Source organism: Rhinopithecus roxellana, chromosome 17, assembly GCF_007565055.1.
Source record: "Rhinopithecus roxellana isolate Shanxi Qingling chromosome 17, ASM756505v1, whole genome shotgun sequence".
Lineage (NCBI taxonomy): Eukaryota > Metazoa > Chordata > Mammalia > Primates > Cercopithecidae > Rhinopithecus > Rhinopithecus roxellana.
The window spans coordinates 102,044,067-102,064,820 of NC_044565.1; the positions used below are offsets into that span (position 1 = coordinate 102,044,067).

A 20,754-nucleotide genomic window follows, 5' to 3' on the forward strand; every position below is an offset into this window, starting at 1 on the left:
AAAATAGAGCCAAAAATCCCAAGACACAGAGGCTTGCTCCCTGGATCTGAGAATCAGTCACAGGAAGAAGTTATGCTGGGGTGGGGTGTGGTAACGTGGGGTGCATATTGTAAGATCAATGTTGTTGAACATCTGGATTTTGTTATTTTGTTGTTTTCTGGACTCCATGCACTGCCAGGGGATCTGACATGTCCATGCATGTCTAGAGAGTCTGTGTGGTGAACAGGATCAGGATCTCATTGCGTAAGGCACAACATATGAGGGAGCCTGATGAGCACCTTGGAGCTGGTGTCTGGCTTTGAGGTCCCCTGTTTGGGAAGCTGGAAGCTCTCCTTAACCTCTCAAGTGACATTTCTTATTAAAGACTGAACAGAATTTGAAAACAGAAAGTGTGGAAGTATCTGGGCTTGATTGTGGGATACCTTCGAAAGACTGGAGAGGAAGAGAATGCTGAGGATGGTAGAGGGATTGAGATGGGACTCTATGAGGTTGCTAGGCGAGAAAAGAGACCACAAAGACCACGATGGGATGCCTGTACCTGGACTTGATCTTCTAAATGCCTCAGTATGAGAGTTATAAAATGTGCTCTGCCCAGTGTCCCAGACTTGACCAAACTTGACCTAGAACACTCCTTCCCATTGTAGGTCATGGTGGGAGACAGACTTGACCCAGAAGTCACATCCAGAAGGAAATGCCTTCAATCTTCAGACAGTTTAAACATTTAAGGCATTTCATTTTCTTGTTTGCATAGCATGAAAATTTCTGTCTGCAACGCTGATGACTGCCTTTGTTTGGATGCTCCTAGAGAGCTCACACTGCATCTATTTAACTTATCCCATCTATCCAGCCATCCCCAAAAATAAGAGCTTCAAAGTTGTCTTTGATAATTATGACACGATTCCCTCCATTCACAATGGTCTTTCCACTTCTTCCCTGCCAATCCAGCCTGCCGACCCTTTCCTTTCCGTCCCAAGCCTTGCCTCTTTCTTGACGTTCTCCTGGGTTATTTTGGTCCCGACTTATTCCCACTTGGAGAACTCTTGGTAACACCTAATCAAACACACAATGTCTTGCATTGTTCTCTAATGCTTTCATCCTGCAAGTCTAGGGTGCCTAAATGAATTGCATGCTCCTTGAAGGCAAAGGGTTTTACACTTCTTGTGAATGCCATCTCCCATTTTCTACTTCCCTCTCCACTTTCCGTTCCCCAAACCCAACACAAACACGAAGCTGGGCACATTTGTTGAAATGCACTGGTAGGCTGGAGGCGGTGACTCACACCTGTAATCCCAGTACTTTGGGAGGCCAAGGCGGGTGGGTCACAGGAAGTCAGGAGTTGGAGACCAGCCTGGCCAACATGGCAAAACCCCGTCTCTACTAAAATACAAAAATTAACCGGGCATGGTGGTGCATGCCTGTACTCCCAGCTCCTCAGGAGGCTGAGGCAGGAGAATCACTTGAACCCAGGAGGCAAAGGTTGCAGTAAGCCAAGATCCTGCCGCCGCACTCCAGCCTGGGTGACAGAGCAAGACTCCATCTCAAAAAAAAAAAAAAAAAAGAATTGGTAACTACTGGTCATTTGAATGAATGGTTCTTTTTAATTTTCTACTAACTAGAAGACATTGGATTATTAATGTAGAATTTACAAGAAAAGAGGTAAAATTCTTATGAATTGAAGCTCCAGTGGGGCTCGAATCTGAGAGAACTTGTCGATATGCATCCTGCCCACTGGCTAAGACAGAGTTTCAAGGGAAAAACCCCTTTCACTTTGATTTCAACCCTGGAGGCACTGTTCTAATGTCTGCTATGGACTTGGAGTCTTCAAGTACAAAACTAACGTCTCTAACAAGGAGGGCAGGTCAGTAGGAAAAATTACTAACCTGCTGGGATTTGAGTCAGGTCTAGTTTCAGACCAAGACTTAGCTATGGATCCACACTACAGACAACCTGAGAAGGACCCAACCTTGAGCTCGGACCAAAAGAGCTTTTATTTCTAACACAGTGGAAAAGGGATCTGCTTATTTATGAAAGAGACTCTCTGGTCACCTTTGGATTCAAAGCTAAGAACTTTGGCTTTACATTTCTATTAAAAGCTTTCTGAAGAAAAGAACTAAAATAAAAAGATCAAATGGGGGGGGGGGTGGGGAATCACTACCATGTGGCAAACTCATTATTGGGGTCATGATTGGAAGCAGGACCTGGATTGTGGCCCAGCAGGGTCTCATAATCAACCTTTTGGCCTGGAGCACATCATCTGACCTCTCAATTTCACCATCTCCCACATGGAGGTAATACCGCTGGGAACTTGGTAAAGCTAAGAACTCTACACACATGTTATTATTTCAGAACCAAGCAAAGCTGGTTTGATCACGTCTGTTGTGCAACTTGAAAAAAGTCCAGAAGAGGTTGCAACAATGAGTTAAGATTTCTAAAATATCCCTTCTGAAAGGTTAAGGGATTTGATTGATTCAGCCTGGAAAAAGAGATATTAAATAACTGTCCTCAAATATTTAAAGGCCTTTTACCCAGGGGCTGGTGAGAGGATGTGGACCACATGTTCTGGTCCACACTGAGCAGGGATGGGACAAGCCCAGGCTCTGACAAGGAGAAGCCTCTAGCATTAAGGGCCATGGAATGCAAATGAGTGGCTCAGGGATGCTAGAGAATGTCCTTCGAGGAATTACTTTACTTGGGAGAGGATGAGGAATAAATAGAGTGACAATAGGCAAAACTGAGGCAAGGCCTGAACTCTGCAGAAAGCAATCTCACAGTCCCTGCCAGAAAGATTACTCTGTTAAGTCCTTTTTGGTACCTTGCTCTGTTCTTGGCCCTTGTGAACATGTCCCACCCCAGCGTCAGAAACCTGCCCTCGAACAGTTTCCCTGAATACCCTGCCTGATGCTCCTTCATGGGCACTGGGTAGAGCTATGCCAATCTCTCTGCCCTCAGGCCTCCAAGGCTTCATGATATTTACTGAGCATCTCTTACATGCAAGGGCACTGTACTAAAGTACTGTTCTTATGACAATCCTGGCCTAGCACCTAACATAGGTACCATTATCCCTGTGTTGTAGGTGAGAAATCTGAGACTCTAAGCTACTAAACACTAGGGCCAGGATTTCAATCCAAGTCTGAGGGACTCCTAAGGCTGTGCTCTTTCTCCTTTATCTGTTGAGTCCCACAGAGGAGACTGACCACTTTCAGCCTGTAGCTGCAGAAAGAAACAGGGTGCCTCCTGTTCTGTGTTCTTCTGCTTCCACAATATGCAATCCCTCCAGAACTTGACTTTTCTGTATGATTTGTGATGTTTGTGTTGCAAAAATCATTCCTATTCCTTTGTATCCTCTGTATTTTGTTGGAGAAACAGTTTGGTGATCCAAACATACCAATGAGGCGTACTTGTCATTGCCATTGTTGGTTTAGATGCTGAAGAACTCTCCCAGGTGAGCATGACACCTGGATGCAAGGCATGGGAAGAAGAACCTATCACTCCCCAGGTCAGGTCCCGACCATCTCTCATCTGCAAGCCTGTGAATCATGGGGCATTGCCACATTATTAAAAAGAATAAGAAATAATATGCAAATTACATCATATCAAAGGAAGAAATACTAACAAATGGGCACAGCAGGAAACCATCATTTGCACAGGTGAGAATTACATTGCTGTTTTACGCTTCTGTTACCTGGGCTAATTATGCTTTGATTTAAGCATCTGGAGAGCCTGGCGTGCCATGCTTACCAGAACCCCTGTGATTATTACTTATGATGTAAGTAAAACATGGACTGAGACTGGAGCTTCCCATAAGAGCATTTTGAGCAGGTTTGCTACTTGGTATAATGTAGGTAAAGTGCCTAGCACCATACCTGTCAAAACGAGTCCATTTCTTGCAACTCCTTTTTTCTGTACATATTAGCCAGCCCTCAGTCCAGAGCTCTGACAGATGTCGTATTCAAATTGTAGCAAAGGATAAAATCACATGGCCGGAAATGACCTTAACTGTCATCCAGACTGACCCCCCTACATCTGGGGTTAGGATGCCTGGTTTAGCCAAAACACACACTGGTCAGATTCCATTATAGTGAACTGCACAGGACGTGCAAGCAGTGGAATTTTATTAGACAGTTAGAAATCACATTAGCTCCAACTCTAGCAGACGTAAACGCCCAGGCTTTCTAACAGCATGTGAGCAAGGAAAAGAATCCTTCAGTGCATCCTAGAAGAAGGGGGTGTAGTCACACCATCTCACCCCCACACCTCTCTCTGAGTTCCTTGGGATTTGCATGTGTTGTAAACTTTGTGCAGTTCTCATGAATGTATTTTTTTCCATTGATGGGGCTGCAGCATTTGAGAGATGAGAGCTGAAGGGATGCTTGATGGCAGAATAATAGAGTGGTGAAACTTCAGCTGTGCCTCATTTCAACTCTTTCCCTTTCACAGAATGCAGAGTTAGGTATTTTCACTAAAAAAAAAAAAATACTTAGACAAGAATTTGTGAAAGTCCACAGTCTGTCAATCCAGGAGGGTGGCTGTGACAACTTGCTTCACCCCAGACCCATCTCACATGGTTTAGGTATGAAATGTCATGGTTTCTCATTCTCTAGGGCCTCCCCTTGCCCTCCCAACTCTTCCAAAACCCACTCCGGGCTAGGAGCCCTCACAGTCCCAGGAACAGGACGGGAGAACAGACGTATAACACAAACAACAAGAGCAGCTTCTCAGAACGGATTACTGAAGGTCCTACCCACCATCTAAAGAAAGGATCCCAAGTCCAAGAACAGCAATTAAAAAAAAAAAAAAAAAAGACTAGAAAAATGTCTTCTTTTCTTCAGAGCAACACATGCTAGCACTTTACAGACTCTGGCATGTGTCAGCATTTCTGAAGTAAACTCTATTTTCTTTAGATGAAAGAGATTTAAAAAATAGACTCAGAATTTAGCCCAATGGAAATTGCTTTGGCTATTCACATGCAATAAGCTGTGGAAGCAAGCAGAAAAAAATCAATTGCTTCTGATTTATTTATTCATTCATTTGTCCATCTCCTTTCCCTCTAATGTAAAAAACGATGTCTTCTATAATTTTGCAAGTCATTTATCTTTTCAAAGAAAGAGAAAACAGTCCCAGCCTCCCATTGGTTGCTCAGCATCTTGGCCCAGGAAATACATATTTAATTAATTATCATAGTGCACACAGATTATGTAAGGAAAAAAGGGGATTGATTTTGCCCATCAAATGTTTCACCAGTGTCTAGAATCAGGAGGCTACACTGCAAAACCTGAAGTCGGGTCTGGTGAATTTGGATCACTTGCTATGTTAAAAGCAAGGACATTTGTCTTTAAGCCCTTTTGTAGGCCTTAAATATTTCATATGAAATATTGTTAAATCCTCAAATCTTCTACAACAGGTTCTATTCTGGGCAATTCAGAGCTGAGAGCAGAGAAGGGAAGTTGGAAATGCCAAAATGTAATTGCAATAAAGAGCAGGAAATGTAAGCAACCAATTTTGGAAGGCTGTTTAAAGTTTCAAACCTATGCCAAATAATTGAGATCTATTAAAAGAGGGTTTAATTCTATTATAATCCCCATATATACACAATTATTGAATACTTCCGAATACCTGTTGAGATTGGGTGATAAATTAGCCGAATGGAAATCATCAGGCACCACTGTCAAGCATATCATTTGACTAACTGAATATATAATCCTTCCTTCTATCACTGAGCTTTAAACTACAGACTGTGTGTGGGATTGTGACTTTGAGCTTGTGATCCCCAGTATTCTGGGGAGATGTTGTGAAAGGCCCAAGTGTTCCAGGCAGGAGAGCTGAGAGAGGTGAGTGTCCATCTTTCCCTTTGGGACACAGTCCCCAAACACGGCTTGTTTCTCACTGCCAAGAGGAACTACACATTGTCTTCCAATATTCCTGCCATGGCATTAAAGCCAACTGTTCTGTCCCCCTGCCCACAGATGGAGGAGCAGTAGAGAAAAGATGGCCACAATAACTACATTTCAGTCTGAATTCCAAATCTTTCTTAGAGAGTAAGTCGGTTACTATCTCCTTGTTCCCGTTTGGATAAGGTTTTATTTTCTAGGCTTCCCTTCTTCCCTCGACTGCTCAGTCCTCAATACCCAGCAAGTGCTTCAAAGGTCTTAAGTGTATTAAGTGAGCAAAGAAATGATTGAAAGAAGAAGGTATAAGAGGAAGAGGGTGTAATACGCCATCTAATCAGTCAGTGGGGAGCAGATGTTCCCTCACCCCCCATTATTTCTCTTTAAGAGCAGAGCTTTTGCCTGTATAAAGAACTGGTAAAAGAAGTCCCACTTCTATCAAAGCTCTAAAGAAGATTCTGAAGTTTGTCACCTTATTTGTTTCATTTCTGGATGCCGTTAGACCAACTAGTTTTACTTCCTTCCCACCACACACACACAAACCCCACGCAAGCCTCCTGGGAGAGGCTGCCCCGCCGCTGAAGCCTGCCTTGCACACAGCATGCAAAAACGCCCGTTTTATTGGCCTTACGTGGTAAGTCCAAAATCTTCCCTCTGCTCCACCAAAGTTAACAGATGGCTGATCCCTTTTGGTACACAGGCATAAGCATCTTCAAAATAACCTTTTCCTTTAAAAGATGCCAATTAATTAAATGTCACTATAATGCGTCCTGGCCAAGGAGGGAAAGAAGATACCCAGAAGGCAAAGGGCCAAGTGGAAGAGAACAGGGATGGGAGGTCACACTCTCCTACCTTCACCCGACGACCCTGAGAGATCGATGATCACATACACTCTTCCTTCTGGCTCCAGATCAATCTGCAATTAAGAAAACGACAGTGACTCTGTTAGTGCATTGTGTGGACAACCTGAGAGTTCTACAACATTTCTACCCCAAACTGCTAAAACCTAGAGACACAGCTCCATGTAATTCACCTACCTACAATGTGTTGAATGCTAGGTGAATTAGGAATGAAAGAGAATCAACATTTACTGAATGCCTACTGTGTTCCAGATGCAGACCTGGGAGGTCTGATGCATACCCCATAGGTAGCACCATCCCAGTGGTTCTCAACTGGGGGCAATTTTGCTCCACAGGGGACGCTTGGCAAACATCTGGAGGCAGTTTTGTCATGATTGGAGAGAGAGAGAGTGCTGCTCCTGGCAGCTAGTGGGTGGAGGCCAGAGATGCTGTTAAACATTCTACAGTGCACAGCACGACCCTCGCAGCAAAGAATCATTCAGCCCCAAATGTCATCAATGATGTTGAGGTTAAAAAAGTCCTATGTTATCCTATTTTACAGATATGGAAATTGTGCCCAAATTCCAAGGTAAGTGACAATGCTGAGATTCAATGCCAAGCCTGTCTTGAGAAACCCATATTCTTTATACCACACAAACTGCTCCCAGGGGAAATAAGAGAAGCATTAAGACACTATTCCTGCTTTTATGGCGTTTATCATCTCATTGCGGAGTTAAAAAATGGAGAAAAATGCTGAACCCAGCTTAATGATGAACGATGGAGAACAACTGATAAAGCATCTGATGAGCCTGAAATCAGTGTAGAAGAGGGAAGGGAAGAGGGAAGGGAAGGTATGCAAGGCATAAGAAACAGCACAGGCACCCTCACTTCCTCCCTCTCCACCTCAAATCCAGCTAACTACTTATAATATACAGAGACAGAGTGGTGAAATAATCAGGTAAGACAAAAGCCAGAGGTCTAGGCCTCTTGTAGTTAAAGACATCTATGGAAAGGACTGAACTATCCTTACAGAAACTGTGTTCTCTCTATAAGAGAGAGTAGTAACTCTGGAAACTCTGGATCACCAAGTCCCCCTGCTAGCCTCTCCACCTCCACAATCCCATCTGTCTACACAGAGCTTTCATTGGTTCATAGTGCCAGGCTCTCTCCCCAACAAGCTGTGAATATCTTGAGGACAGGAACCACTATCCCCCTCCTTTTCCTTTTTCACTATCCCCAGCAAAGAGCAGGTACGCATTTAGCAAGAATTACTTCAGAAGAGTCAGTCTAGTCGATATCTCCTCCTCCTTCAAAGTCAAGGTCAATTATCACCTCCTCTCTGAAATCTATCCAGATATGCCCAGTCAGAATTAATTAGCCCCTCATCCGTGTTCCCACAATACACCAGACACATCTTACTCATGGCTCCTATGATGGTTAATATTGAGTGTCAACTTGATTGGACTGAAGGATGCAAAGCATTGTTCCTGGGTGTGTCTGTGAGGCTGCTGCCAAAGGAGATTAATATTTGAGCCAGTGGACTGGAAGAGGTAGACCCATCCTCAATCTGGATGGGCACCATCTAATCAGCTGCCAGCGTGACTAGAATAAAGCAGGCAGAAGAAGTTTGAAAGACTAGACTTGCTGAGTTTTCTGCCCTTCATCTTTCTCCTGCGCTGAATGCTTTCGGCCCTCAAACAGACCCCAAGTTTTTCAGCTCTTGAATTCTTGGACTTTCACCAGGGATTTACCAGGGGCTCTTGGGCCTTCAGCCACAGACTAAAGGCTGCACTGTCGGCTTCCCTACTTTTGAGGTTTTCAGACACGGACTGGCTTCCTTGCTCCTCAGCTTGCAGACAGCCTATTGTGGGACTTCACCTTGTGATCGTGTGAGTCAATTCTAATAAACTCCCCTTCATATATACATATATACATATATCCTATTAGTTCTGTCCCTCTAGAGATACCTGACTAATACAGCTCCTATTAAGCTGTAATACTTTGTCCATCTACCTCTCCGTCCTGCTAGACAGAAAGTATGACAACCAGATTTGCATCCCTAGTTCTTAGCTCACTGTCTCTTAGGAAACACCCAGCACACACTTGTGGAGGTAGGAAAAGGCTCTGTGTTCAGAACTTCCAGAGTCTCTTCTGGGATCATTCACCCTCCCAAGGCTCCATCCCCAGGAAGAAAGGCAGGCATGTGATCTCTAACAAAATGACATTTGAACAAGGGGAGAGGAAGATGAGGCGGCTATACCATGAGCACCACATGTCCCCATGAGGCAAAGCAACCAGCTGGAACGATGTTCTCTAAACTCTCCCAGCGTCTCACCCTACACACAATCCAGGAGGCTCCCAGAGCCACTCCGGGGCCCCATCTTGTTTCCTGACTCAGCCTCTAATAGTTGGGAGAGCTTAAGGTTTCCCTCAAAATTTCATTTTCATCCACAAGACTCTTCAGTGCCTCATGGGAGAGGCCACTGGTGATAGCTGAGGTACTCCACCAGCACAGGAGTGAGGGAGTGCCATGAGCAGGCCTGCGCTGCCCCTTGGGCACCCCGGGGGAGCTGCTCACCTGAGTTTGGGATCTTCGGTTTTAAATCCAGATGGGAACCAAATACCAAATTGGTAATTCCGCATGCTGCCTTTCTCATTCCTTTCTCCCCAAGAGTCCATGATTTTAAGTTTCTGGGTAAAGAAAACGTTCTCCAGAATTCTCACCACTAGTGCTGACCCTCACCAGCCCCTGTAGTGAATGACAAACAGGAAAACCAACAGTCGGCTCTACTGAATAGAGCCAAACCAGAATCTTCTCCCTGCCAAAGTTCAAAAATATCAGGGGCCCTCTTGCCCAAAAGCATGGAATTTAAATACTGTATGCCTTTTAGAGATTAGATCATCCCTATTAAACCCTGCCGGCAAAATGAAACTCTTTCTCATATCCTCCAACTCAAAGATTTCCCACGACTGTGGACTTTATTGGCAAAGTACAAGGCTATCTGTGTAAAGCAGGGAGGGAGAGAGCAAAGGAATGAGGTGGGCTTCGGAGCCTATCCAAAGGCAGGCACCATGCCCATCTTTGCAAAAGGGGAGTGAGAACTCATGGCAGGGAGGACAGGTCATTCATGATAAAATGTATTCGGATATTAACATTCAAGATAGCAATCAGAAACCATTTTAGCACCCACTGCAGCCTCAGTGCTGGTGAACTGCATTTCCAAACAGAAAAATAGAAATTAAGCTATTAAACATGCCAAAAGCAACAAAGAGCTTTGCAGCATGAGCAGATGGCCACAGATCGCCGGCCAACCCCCAGCCAGCCAAGCGAGGAAGCTCTGAGAATCCAACCAAGGTGGTGGGTCTTCAATGACTGGAGGGGTCACCAAGTATAAAAGATGGTGAAGAGTGTGACACAACTTCACCGCTGAATTAGTTTAATCATAAATTCTGCTCACGATTACATGGTCCAAATAATGATGCAATGTAGGTACCCAGCCCTACACAACCCTGCAAGCTGTCAGTCAGCATTGGCACCAGGCAGCTGGCATGACACAAAAGCAGGCTCGCTACCTCCTCCCAGCCATTCCCAGGGTTAGTTCTGAGCCCCTTCTTTGCACCAGGCTCCTCCCAGTTCTCCCAGATGCAACCCAATTTATCAAACCTCCTTAGACCTCATACCCCAACTTTACACATCTTCCCAGCTACTATTTCTATTTTCTTTGACTATGATTCTCTTTCACACTACGGTGCCTCAGCTACTCCTCCAGCAGGGGCCAGAAGCAAGGCAGTCAAACTGGGGGAGACAAACACAGCCTTTGGTGTCAAATCAGGGCAGAATCCATTTGGTCCTTTATCAGTTGAGTGACCTCAGGCAATTATTTACTCTTCCTGAGCCTCTAGCCTCTTCATCTGTGAAATGGGTTGTCATGAAAATTCCATGAAACAAACATGCAAAGCACTTGGCACCTTACCTTAGTCTAAAAAAAAATGTTTTTTAACTGAGCACGCAGGAGACACTCTGCACGTGGTGGGTAAGAGCAGACTTAGTGGCCATGTAGCCTGGAGCAAGCAGCTACCCTCTCTGTGCCTCAGCCTGCTTGTCAGTGAAATGGGGCTGCTGTGAGGTTAAATGAGATAGTCTATGAACAGTGCTTAGCAAAGACACCAGGCATAAAATAGTCATCACTGGTGCAGTTATCATGAAAAAGTCAAGTCTTCTGCTTCTTAGTCCAATGTTATTTCTACTATAACAAGCTTTCCTCAACGAAGTTGGTATTATTACATGTAATTCCGGGACACTTGATGACTTCACAGTGTTGTTGTGAGTATTAAATAAAGAACTAAAGGTCAGGTGCAGTGGCATGCAGCTGTAGTCCCAGCTACTTGGGAGGCAGAGGCGGGAGGATTGCTTGAGCCCAGGAGATCAAGGCTGCAATGTGCCACTGCACTCTAGTCTGGGTGACAAGTGAGATCGTATCTCTAAAAAAAATTTTTTTAACTAAGGTAAGATTATTGTACTTTAAAATCCAAGGTAAGAGTATTATATGTACCCTTTCTCGGGGAAACACGGGGCAGGAAGGGCTATACCCAGGGTATACCTGGGCATCAGGAGGACCTGTGGTACTCATGAAAGAAGGGCAACAACACCTACTGTGCCTCTGACACCATGTTGGGCACCTTACCTGCATTAGTTCATCCATTCTCCTGTGAGACAGCAATATTCTCTACTTTTCTGATGAAAAAACAGGCTTAGAGAGCTTTCAGCCAGAATTCTCACCCAGGTCAGCCTGGGGCACAGAGGAGAGGTCGACAGAGCTTGCAAGTCACGCTCACAACCCCCAGCCCCGCCTGGCCAACTGAGCCTCTTCTGACAATCCAGTCCAAGGTACGTTCTCCTTCCTTCAACCCTCCCGTCCCCAGAGTGGGCTCATTCCCCTTTCAGGTGTCACTGGCTTCCCCAGGCAGACTGGGAAGGCAGAGCAATGCCTCAGACACCTTGACCACCCCATGGTGCTCTCAGGGGAGGTCTGGGCAGCAACGAGAGTGCCTCTCATGTGAATTAGGAACATGGCAATGGGGAAGAGCCCGACCCACAGCAAGCCCTGAAAAGGCAATCTTAGAAAAACAAAAAGATAGGGACTTTTTTGGGGTGGTGCTCAGTCATTTACAAAGCCCTTCATATGCATTCATTTATTCATTCCTCACAATTAATCTGTAAGGTAGCGAGTTTTGTTATTTTCAAAAAGAAATTTTTGAGACAGTCTCGCTCTGTCCCCCAGGCTGGAGTGAAGTGGTGCCGTCATGGCTGCAGCCTGAAACTCCGGGGCCCAAACCTTCCTCCCACCTCAGCCTTACAAAGTGCTGGGATTACAGGTGTGGTAACAAGTATTATTAGTGCTGTTGAACATCTGAGAAAGCTGGGGTTAAGGAAGATAGGCGGCCATTATATCATGCGGTGTGCTAGTGAGGTCACACCAGCTGCACAACCCCAGGGGGTGCCATTCACATCTACGTCTGTACATGAGACCCCTGGAGCCGGACTGGCAGAATCAGAACTTGCTCCCTAGGCCGGGTGTGGTGCCTTACGCCTGTAATCCCAGCACTTTAGTAGACTGAGGCAGGTGGACCACTTGAGGTCAGGAGTTTGACACCAGCCTGGCCAATATGGTGAAACCCTGTCTCTGCTAAAAATACAAAAATTAGCTGGGTGTGGTGGTGTGCACCTGTAGTCCCAGCTACTCTGGATGCTGAGGCAGGAGAATCGCTTGAACCTGGGAGGCAGAGGTTGCAGTGAGGCAAGATCGCACCACTGCACGCCAGCCTAGGCAACAGAGCGAGACTCCATCTCAAAAAAAAAAAAAAAAAAAAAGAACTTGCTCCCTCAACTCCTGTTTCTCAGACTCATGTTCCTTCCTCGACACCACACCTGCCCAGCAGGAGCTCTGACAACCACAAGAGCAAAACAGAAAGGACTCCCCCTATGCTGCTCTCCAGGCTGCTGGCTGATGTGTTGCTCTCAGCCTTCCGTGTGATCCACAGGTATCTGTACACCTACATGTTGGGGGTCATTGGGTTCAAGGGAAGGGAGGTCTAATATATAAAGTCGAGCTTCCTAACCATAGGTTCAACTTTTGCCTGAGATGTCTAAGCAAACCTTTCCTCAGGACAGCCCACAAAGATCTCACAGGCCCAATTTGAGTTTCACTTCCCTTCCCATCTGCTGTCAGGCACGAAGGTGTGGAGAGAGGCAAAAGGGAGGGACAGGGTCTGAAAAAGATGAATCCAGAAAGGATGAGAAAGACAAGGGAAGGCTTGCACTGCCCTCGTTCCACCAGTAAGGTCCTAGATAATCTACTGCTGTGTCTTTTTATTTTTTACTTGGAGGAGGGTGGACAGTGAGAGAGGAGGAGGCAGACGGGGAACCATCAGGAGAGAAGACTGGGGACTGGTTCCCAAAGCAGGGGGTCCACTGCCCAAGTCCTGTACCCCTTCACTGATGGCCACTGTCCCCTGGAGGCACCGCAGGCACACTACCATCCCCAGACCCACCTGGCATGGGAGAGGCCAGCTGGACAGAGCAGGGGACATTCAGGCAGCAGGTGTCCTCCCAGCTCTACATTTGGAAAGCAGAAAGCATTGAGGCAATACAATGAGCAACTCGTCAGCAGCTGCGGGGTGCTGATTTTGAAGTTAGCAGCTAATTAAAGACTCTTCATTTGGGGTAAAATTTGCTACTAGCTGTATTGGTATTGTGCAGTGACTGGTCAAAAAGCAGAGAGTACACATGTAATCAAATATGTTCAAGATTCTATTCTGTTAATGGGCTTATAATAGCACTTGCTTTCAGAAAATAAGGGGAGGGGCAGATTGTTTTTCTCAAACACCTTCCATTGCAGTGCAAAGACATGCACGCTTCAGTGTACATCCCTGCAAGGCAGGACCCTGTCTGTCCAGCACATGGGAGGGATTCAACACAGATTTCTACATGTTGACTTATTGAATGGATGGTCTTAGCTTATACTACTTCAATATATTAAAAAATTGGATCTGTACGCTGAGTTGTGGTGAGGATTTATTGGGAAGCCATCTACTATACAGAAATGTTCACAGCAGCTTCATTCCTTATAGCCCAAAACTGGAAATCTCCCAAATGTCCAACAACAGGTAAATGAATAAGTAAACCACGCTACATCCATGTAATGGAAAGTTACTTAGCAATAAAGAAGAATGAGGACTGGGCATGGTGGCTCACCCCTGTAATTCCAACACTTTGGGAAGCTGAGGCAGGAGGATCACTTGAAGCCAGGAATTTGAGACCAGCCTGTACAACATACTGAGACCTTGTCTCTACAAAAAATAAAAAAAATTAGCTGAGCATGGTGGTGCATGCCTACAGTCCCAGGTACTTGGGAGCCTGAGGCAGGAGGATGGCTTGAACCTGGGAGTTTGAGGCTGCAGTGAGCTATGATTGCACAACTGCACTCCAGCCTAGGTGAGATCCTGTTTCATATATATATATACACACATATATACTACTAATACATGCAACAACACAGATGCTATGTGAAAGAAGCCAAACATTAAAGAGTATATACCATAGGATTCCACTGATACGATGTTCTAGAACAGGCAAAACAAACCTACAATAACAAAAAGCACATCTGTGATTCCCTGGAGATGGAGGTGGCCAGTGAATGCCAGGAGACACAGGGGAACATCCTGGGTGATGGGAGTTTTCTCCATCCTGATTGTGGTGGCGGCTCCATGAATGTAGACATTTGGCGGGACAAATCAAGCCTACGCTTAAAATGAATGCACTTAATTGTATGTAAATTATACCTCAATGGAGCAGTTTTTAAAAATGGAAAAAAAGGATTTATTTCGCATAAGGATTCCTCCACAAGTTTCCTTTAAATAACAAATCCTATTCCCACCCTCGGAGCATTTAAAATTTCATATTCCATTTTTAAAAATAAAAGGACTCATTCAGAGTTTTTCAAGAGCACATCTGTCACACAACATAATGTACACCTACCTGTGTAGGCGTGCACATTCACACACACACCCACATGTGCAAACACACTCACAGGCACACAGCTGAGCCACCTTCTCCTGTCTCCTGTGATCAAAATACAATAATAGCAAGATAAACACATCCAAAATGTAGGTTTGAGAGTCTGCTGAATTATTTAAATCTGTCTGTGTGTTTGTGGATCTGAATTTCCTCATATATAAAACAAGATAATTAGACCAAATGCTCTAGAAAGCCTTTTAATGAACTTAATGACCTAAATATCCATGAATAGGAGACTGCTAGACTGCTTAAATAAATTATGGTACATCATATGGTAGATCACCATGCGAGTCCTTAAAAAGACTGAAAAAGATCTAAATGTACCAACTGATAGAGAACTAGCTCTGTGATACATTAAGTGGAGGGGGGAATAAAGCAACACACCATAAGTTTTTGATGCTGTGCTGCTGTGTGAATACAATGGGGGAGTATATGGGTGTACACACACACACATACGCACATGCACACATGTGTTCTGCACATATGTCCTCATCTGTAGAAGCAGTCTTAATCAGCAAAAGGCAAGAGTTGACTCCACAGATGGACATGACAGGAGGAGCAAACCAGAAATCAGGAAAGGAGGACTTATTCCTTATTCTATGCCCATTTACAAAACTGTGTTCTGAGCTAACTTGTTAAAAATTTAAGTTACTACCCATTTAAACAAAATAAAATGTCCCTTTTTATTGCACTGGCTGTTTATAATCTCCAATCCCCGAGACTACAGCTTGCTTCAGTTGCCAGACACACCTTAAACAAACACCCCTCAAAACTGGCAGAAACATTGTTTTCTCTTTCACCCGTAGCCAGGTCACCGGGAACCAAGTTAGCAGCAGCCATCGTCTTTTTGTGAAACTCCTGTTGGCTGGACGGGAGGCCCACGTTACAGATCTTAGCTCTCAACACACCACAAATGGAGTCGGCTCAAGTTAGCACCTACTTCCTCTTTTTAGCAGGCTCAGAAATGGCCCCAGAGAGCTGGCTCCCTCCGATGACAGAGGTAGCTAAAAATGAATAACTCTATGTGTACATAAATGCTTTCTTGAGCTGAGAAAACATCCCAAAGTGCCTAATGTGGAGAGTATACAAGGGTACACAGCATCATCTGGTCACAGCAGTCTGCCTGTCTACTTTGAGAGAAATGGCAGTACATGACTGTATATCCTAAGAAGAGGTCGGTGAGTACTAATAGCAGGCAATGTAGCCAGCTACCCAAGCATTCTGAAGCAGATAATCCACTGCCAGTCGGCACTTTGCATTTCACATTTTGCATTTTGATTGGCAATGGTCCCTAACACTAGGTTATATTTGAATGTGTGTGTTTTATCTTACATTTCCTATTTCTTACACTAAGTCAATTGTCAGTGATTGAAAGTAAAGGTTTTGAAGCTAGCCTACCTGGGTTCCAATCCAGTTCTGCCTGTTTAAAGCTCTGTGGCACTTATTTTGATTTCTTCATCTTACAAGTTGAATGTCAGCAGGACCTGCTTCAGAGTGTTGGGAGGATTCGAGGAGACGGTGGAGCACTTGAAACTGTCTGGCACACAACTTCCTGTAAATATGAGCTGCCGGGTCATTATGACTGTTATTTCCCACCCAGACTGTGAGCACCTCTCCTGCTAAGCCATGTCCTTCTTTTGAGGATTCCATAGCTCTTGATTCAGGGCTGGGATTGAGACAGGTAGTCAATAAAGACTCTAAGTGGAACTGAATGAATCCACGTGAACAGAGGCAAGCTCAGTCAAGAACTCAGGATTTTGCAACCAGAAAAATTATCTTCGTATCAGAAAATTTTCTGTCTCTGTGGTATCACAACCTAATAGAACTTTTACCAATGGCCGCTCATAAAAATATTCAGTTCTTTTTTCTTTCTTTTTTTTCTTGCCATGTTGCCCAGACTGGTCTTGAACTCCTGGCCCCAAGTGAGCCTTCCACCTTGGCCTGCCAAAGTGCTGGGTTACAGGCATGAGCCACCACACTGGGCTGATATTCAGTTCTTGACTCCCCTTAAAAGCCAAGACATTATCATTCATTTCTCTCTTTCTGAGTTCTTCAAAAGAGAGACTGTGTTATGAATACTAATATAATCACAACTCTAATAAGCACCCTTTATTGAATACTCTACATGAGTTACCTATGTGAAGGAAGCAATATTGTTGTTCTTAACCATTTGACGGGTGATAAAACTGAGGCTTAGGAATTTAAATAACTTGCACACATCCTCACAATTTGCAGAAGAGGGGTGTGCGTTAAAGCCGGGTTCTCCAACTGGAGACCCAATGCTTCCAATTGGTACCTTGAGACCTGGCAGGCTGCCCCACAGACAGCCTGAGCTCTGGGAGAGATCTACAGAAAGAACACATTGTGAGCAGTCATGGAGCCCATACTGCATGAATGATGAAAAAGTTGCTCCTTTGCCGGGCGCGGTGGCTCATCCCTGTAATCCCAGCACTTCAGGAGGCCAAGGTGGGCGGATTATGAGGTCAGGAGTTCAAGCCTGGCCAATATGGTGAAACCCCATTTCTACTAAAACTACAAAAATTAGCTGGGCATGGTGGCTTGCACCTGTAGTCCCAGCTAGTAGGGAGGCTGAGGCAGAAGAATTGCTTGAATCCAAGAGGCGGAGGTTGCGTGAGCCAAGATCACCCCCCCCTGCACTCCAGCCTGGGCAACAGAGCAAGACTCTGTCTCAAAAAAAAAAGTTGCTCCTTGGACACAAGAGCAGTGAGAGTAATGCCCCTTCATTGTCCTCCTGGAGCTCATAGTTGTAAGGTACACTAAACCCACAGCAAAATGGCTGAGAGGCTCAGACAATGACATACACATGTGATGCAGGATGCCCAACTTTGGGGAATAATTGCTCTCTGGGGAATATTCCTATATCAAAATACTCTGTATACCAGTTCTATTTGCCATTGCTTTTCATCATATACTTGGAACCATGTCCTGTGAGCAAAAGAACAGTTTTATAAAAAACTATAGAAGCATGAAATTTAAGAGTCAGAAATGACTTAAAAATCATTTAGTTTAAAAATACATACAAAAATAAAGGATAAGATTTTTTCTTTTCTTTTGCTTATCAAATTAGTCAAAGTTTCATTTGGGTTATATATTTTTGTGTTATTTATTCATTAAAATATAGCCAAAACTAAGTACTGTGATGTGTTCAGTTTTAAGAAACCAAAAGCTACATGTCTGCTTGCCATAAGAAGCAACAGTCCTCTGCCCCATCACTCCTCAGAGGGACCAATTTTAAGAATTTTTACATGGATTTTTCTGGTGGTCACTGCTGTGTCCCTAAATAAAATGTGTATGCCTCAATTTCCTGATTTCTTATTTTAGACATTCTCTCTTACCTTGCTGCTATGATAGAAGAGGATTCAGTTTACTTACCACTTTCCTCCTCTTTGCCCCTCCACAAAAGTTATACATCACAAATTCTGTTTATTCTCTGTTCTCTACAACTACAAAAAACCCCACACACCTAAAATGTCAATTTCTTATTCCATCAACTGTAGAGAATATATCCCTTGACCCTCTACATTGTACCCAGAGGACATTAGTGCTTCCAGCATTCCCCATCCTCTGCTTGCCAACCTGCATCCCAGCCACCTCTGAAATTTTTGTCTTTACTCTTAACCTATCAAGGTTGACAACACTAACATTCTGTTTTCTAACCATAGTTAATTTCCATGTTTTGTGTATACATTAGTTCTAAAATCTGAAAACTAATCATTTTTCCTTATTATGACTTTGTAAATGGTGTTACATACACCTTCTTTCCCATGGGCCCAATGTAACAATCCACATGCCACTCGATGGCTAATATACCTAGCATCTAATTCAAATGCATTCTTCATCTTACAGTCTACCAATTGCCTTTCTCAGATCTTTGAGTCTTCCCAGGGTTCTTCTCTTGCAGGGTGTACCTATCGGGACACCCCACTGTCCTATTCTCCCTGATCTGAGCTGACGCTCTCTGGTCTGCTGAACAACTGTAGCACTGCATATCTCCTCATTGTTCTGCTGGGTGCAGTCACTGTCTTGGAAATCCATTCTCTTCCTTATTCTGAGTTATTCCCTTGTTTTTGCTAGGACAGTACATTCTGATTGAAATATTAATCAGAAAACCAGCTTACCAAAACCTTTCATGCCTGTTCGCACACATAATTGATAGTTTAGCTGGATATAGAATTCCAGGTTTTAAAAAAAATCACAATCTATCAGAACTTTCTTCTAACATCAATATTGTCAATGGACTCTGATGTCAGCCCGATTACTGTTGTTTAATAGGTGATGTTGTTTTCACTTTCTGGAAGTTTTTGGGTCTTCTTTATCCTCAGTGTTCTAAAATGTCACAGTGATATGTCTCAGGGTGTCGTTTTGGATTCACTGTCCTAACTGACACTGAATTTGTGGGAGATACTCTTCTATTTGTTCTTTGTCATGGGTCTCTTCTTCATTTTCTTTCTGAAACTCCTATTATTCAGATGTTAGACCAGTAGGAATGATCCTTATGTCTCTTACTATGTGATATATATATATATCCATTTCTTTTATCTTTTTATTCTATAGTCTAGGAGATTTCCTTGATTTTATCTTATAATTCTTCCTCTGAAATATTCTGACAATATCTTGAGTTTCCAGATATGCCTTTCTATTTATTCATAATGCCTTTCTCATGTACAGGCAGTGCCTTCCTATTTTCTCATTTCTCTGTCTCTCATTTATTTTTGTTTATGAATGCAGCATATTTCTAAGAACTGTGGACCCATTTGCCATAGGGTTAGATGGTGGGATCTGGCCATTAGAGCAGGGGGTCCCTGAATGAGAAATTGATTTCTTCTGGAGAGTAATACCCACAATGCTTTGCTAGTTCTCCTCAAACCATTAAACTATTTCTTTTTCAAAGAACCTTCCAATTTTTTATGTGAAAGTTAGGCCCTTCTGTAGTGACAGTGGGGAGCATATGGTTCCACATACAGACTTTCCAATGGTCACTTGTTTTCACCTGGGGCAAGTGTCCTGGTGTTCAAGCCTGGAGCCCTTTAGAATCCTGCAGAGAAGCTGCTCTATGCTAGGTTCCTGTGCCCTCTGCACATGTTCTGGGCTCTAGCTCCAGAGTCCTCTATTCTGCTCCACTAGCTGCCACCCCACCTTCTACTTTCATCTCCCAGAATTCTCTGAAATAGTTTGATGACGACTTCTTTCTGCCCACTTGGTTAATACAGACTTCCCCCTTTTCTCCTTTTCTATAATTTATATGGGGTCTTGAGTAGGCAAAACCAAAACAAAACAAAAACCCCAAAACTCATTTTCTCCAGGACTACCTTGAATAGAAATTCCAAAATATGTCATCTGAAGTGCTATTATGCAGTACGTATGAGAATGGGGAAGAAACAAACACTATTATACACTGCTGATGAAATGTAAATTGACACAAAATTTTTAAAGAGTGTTTTGGCCTTACATGACAAAAATCCTTTAATCTTGCAGTTCCACTTCTGGGAATTTATCTCAAATCACACATATGTGGAAAGATTTAACTATGAGAATAATCATTACAGAAATTTTAAGAGTGTAATGTTAGAAACTGATTGTTCATTAATAACAAAATTATTTAAATAAATTGTAGCACATTCAAACCATTAGATACCATGCCATCATGAAAAAAAGTCTTGTTGAATTATATGTAATAACATGCAAAGATATTCACAATATTGTATTCAATGGGAGAAAATGAGATTGTAAAGGAACATGTATTCTATGATCCAATTTTGTAAAACTGAAATATGTATGTGGTAGGTACATATGCTAAAGAAAAAAGGTGTTTATGGGGGAGTGGAATAATTTTTTTCTTTTTATGTATCTATAGTTTCTCAACTTTCTACTTTTCTTCTACTTTCTACTATAGCTTTTTTGTTAAAAATAAGTAAATTTTTAGTGCTTTAAG

General features: G+C 43.5%; 1 protein-coding gene across 1 annotated transcript in view; it reads right to left on the reverse strand.

The window, feature by feature from the left end:
- PRKCE (protein kinase C epsilon) overlaps nt 1–20,754 on the reverse strand; it is a 542,724-nt gene that overhangs the window by 343,354 nt on the left and 178,616 nt on the right. Inside the window, exon 2 of the mRNA XM_010364308.2 lies at nt 6,738–6,801. Coding sequence (XP_010362610.1) covers nt 6,738–6,801 — 64 coding nt within the window. The remainder of the gene's footprint in view (nt 1–6,737; nt 6,802–20,754) is intronic.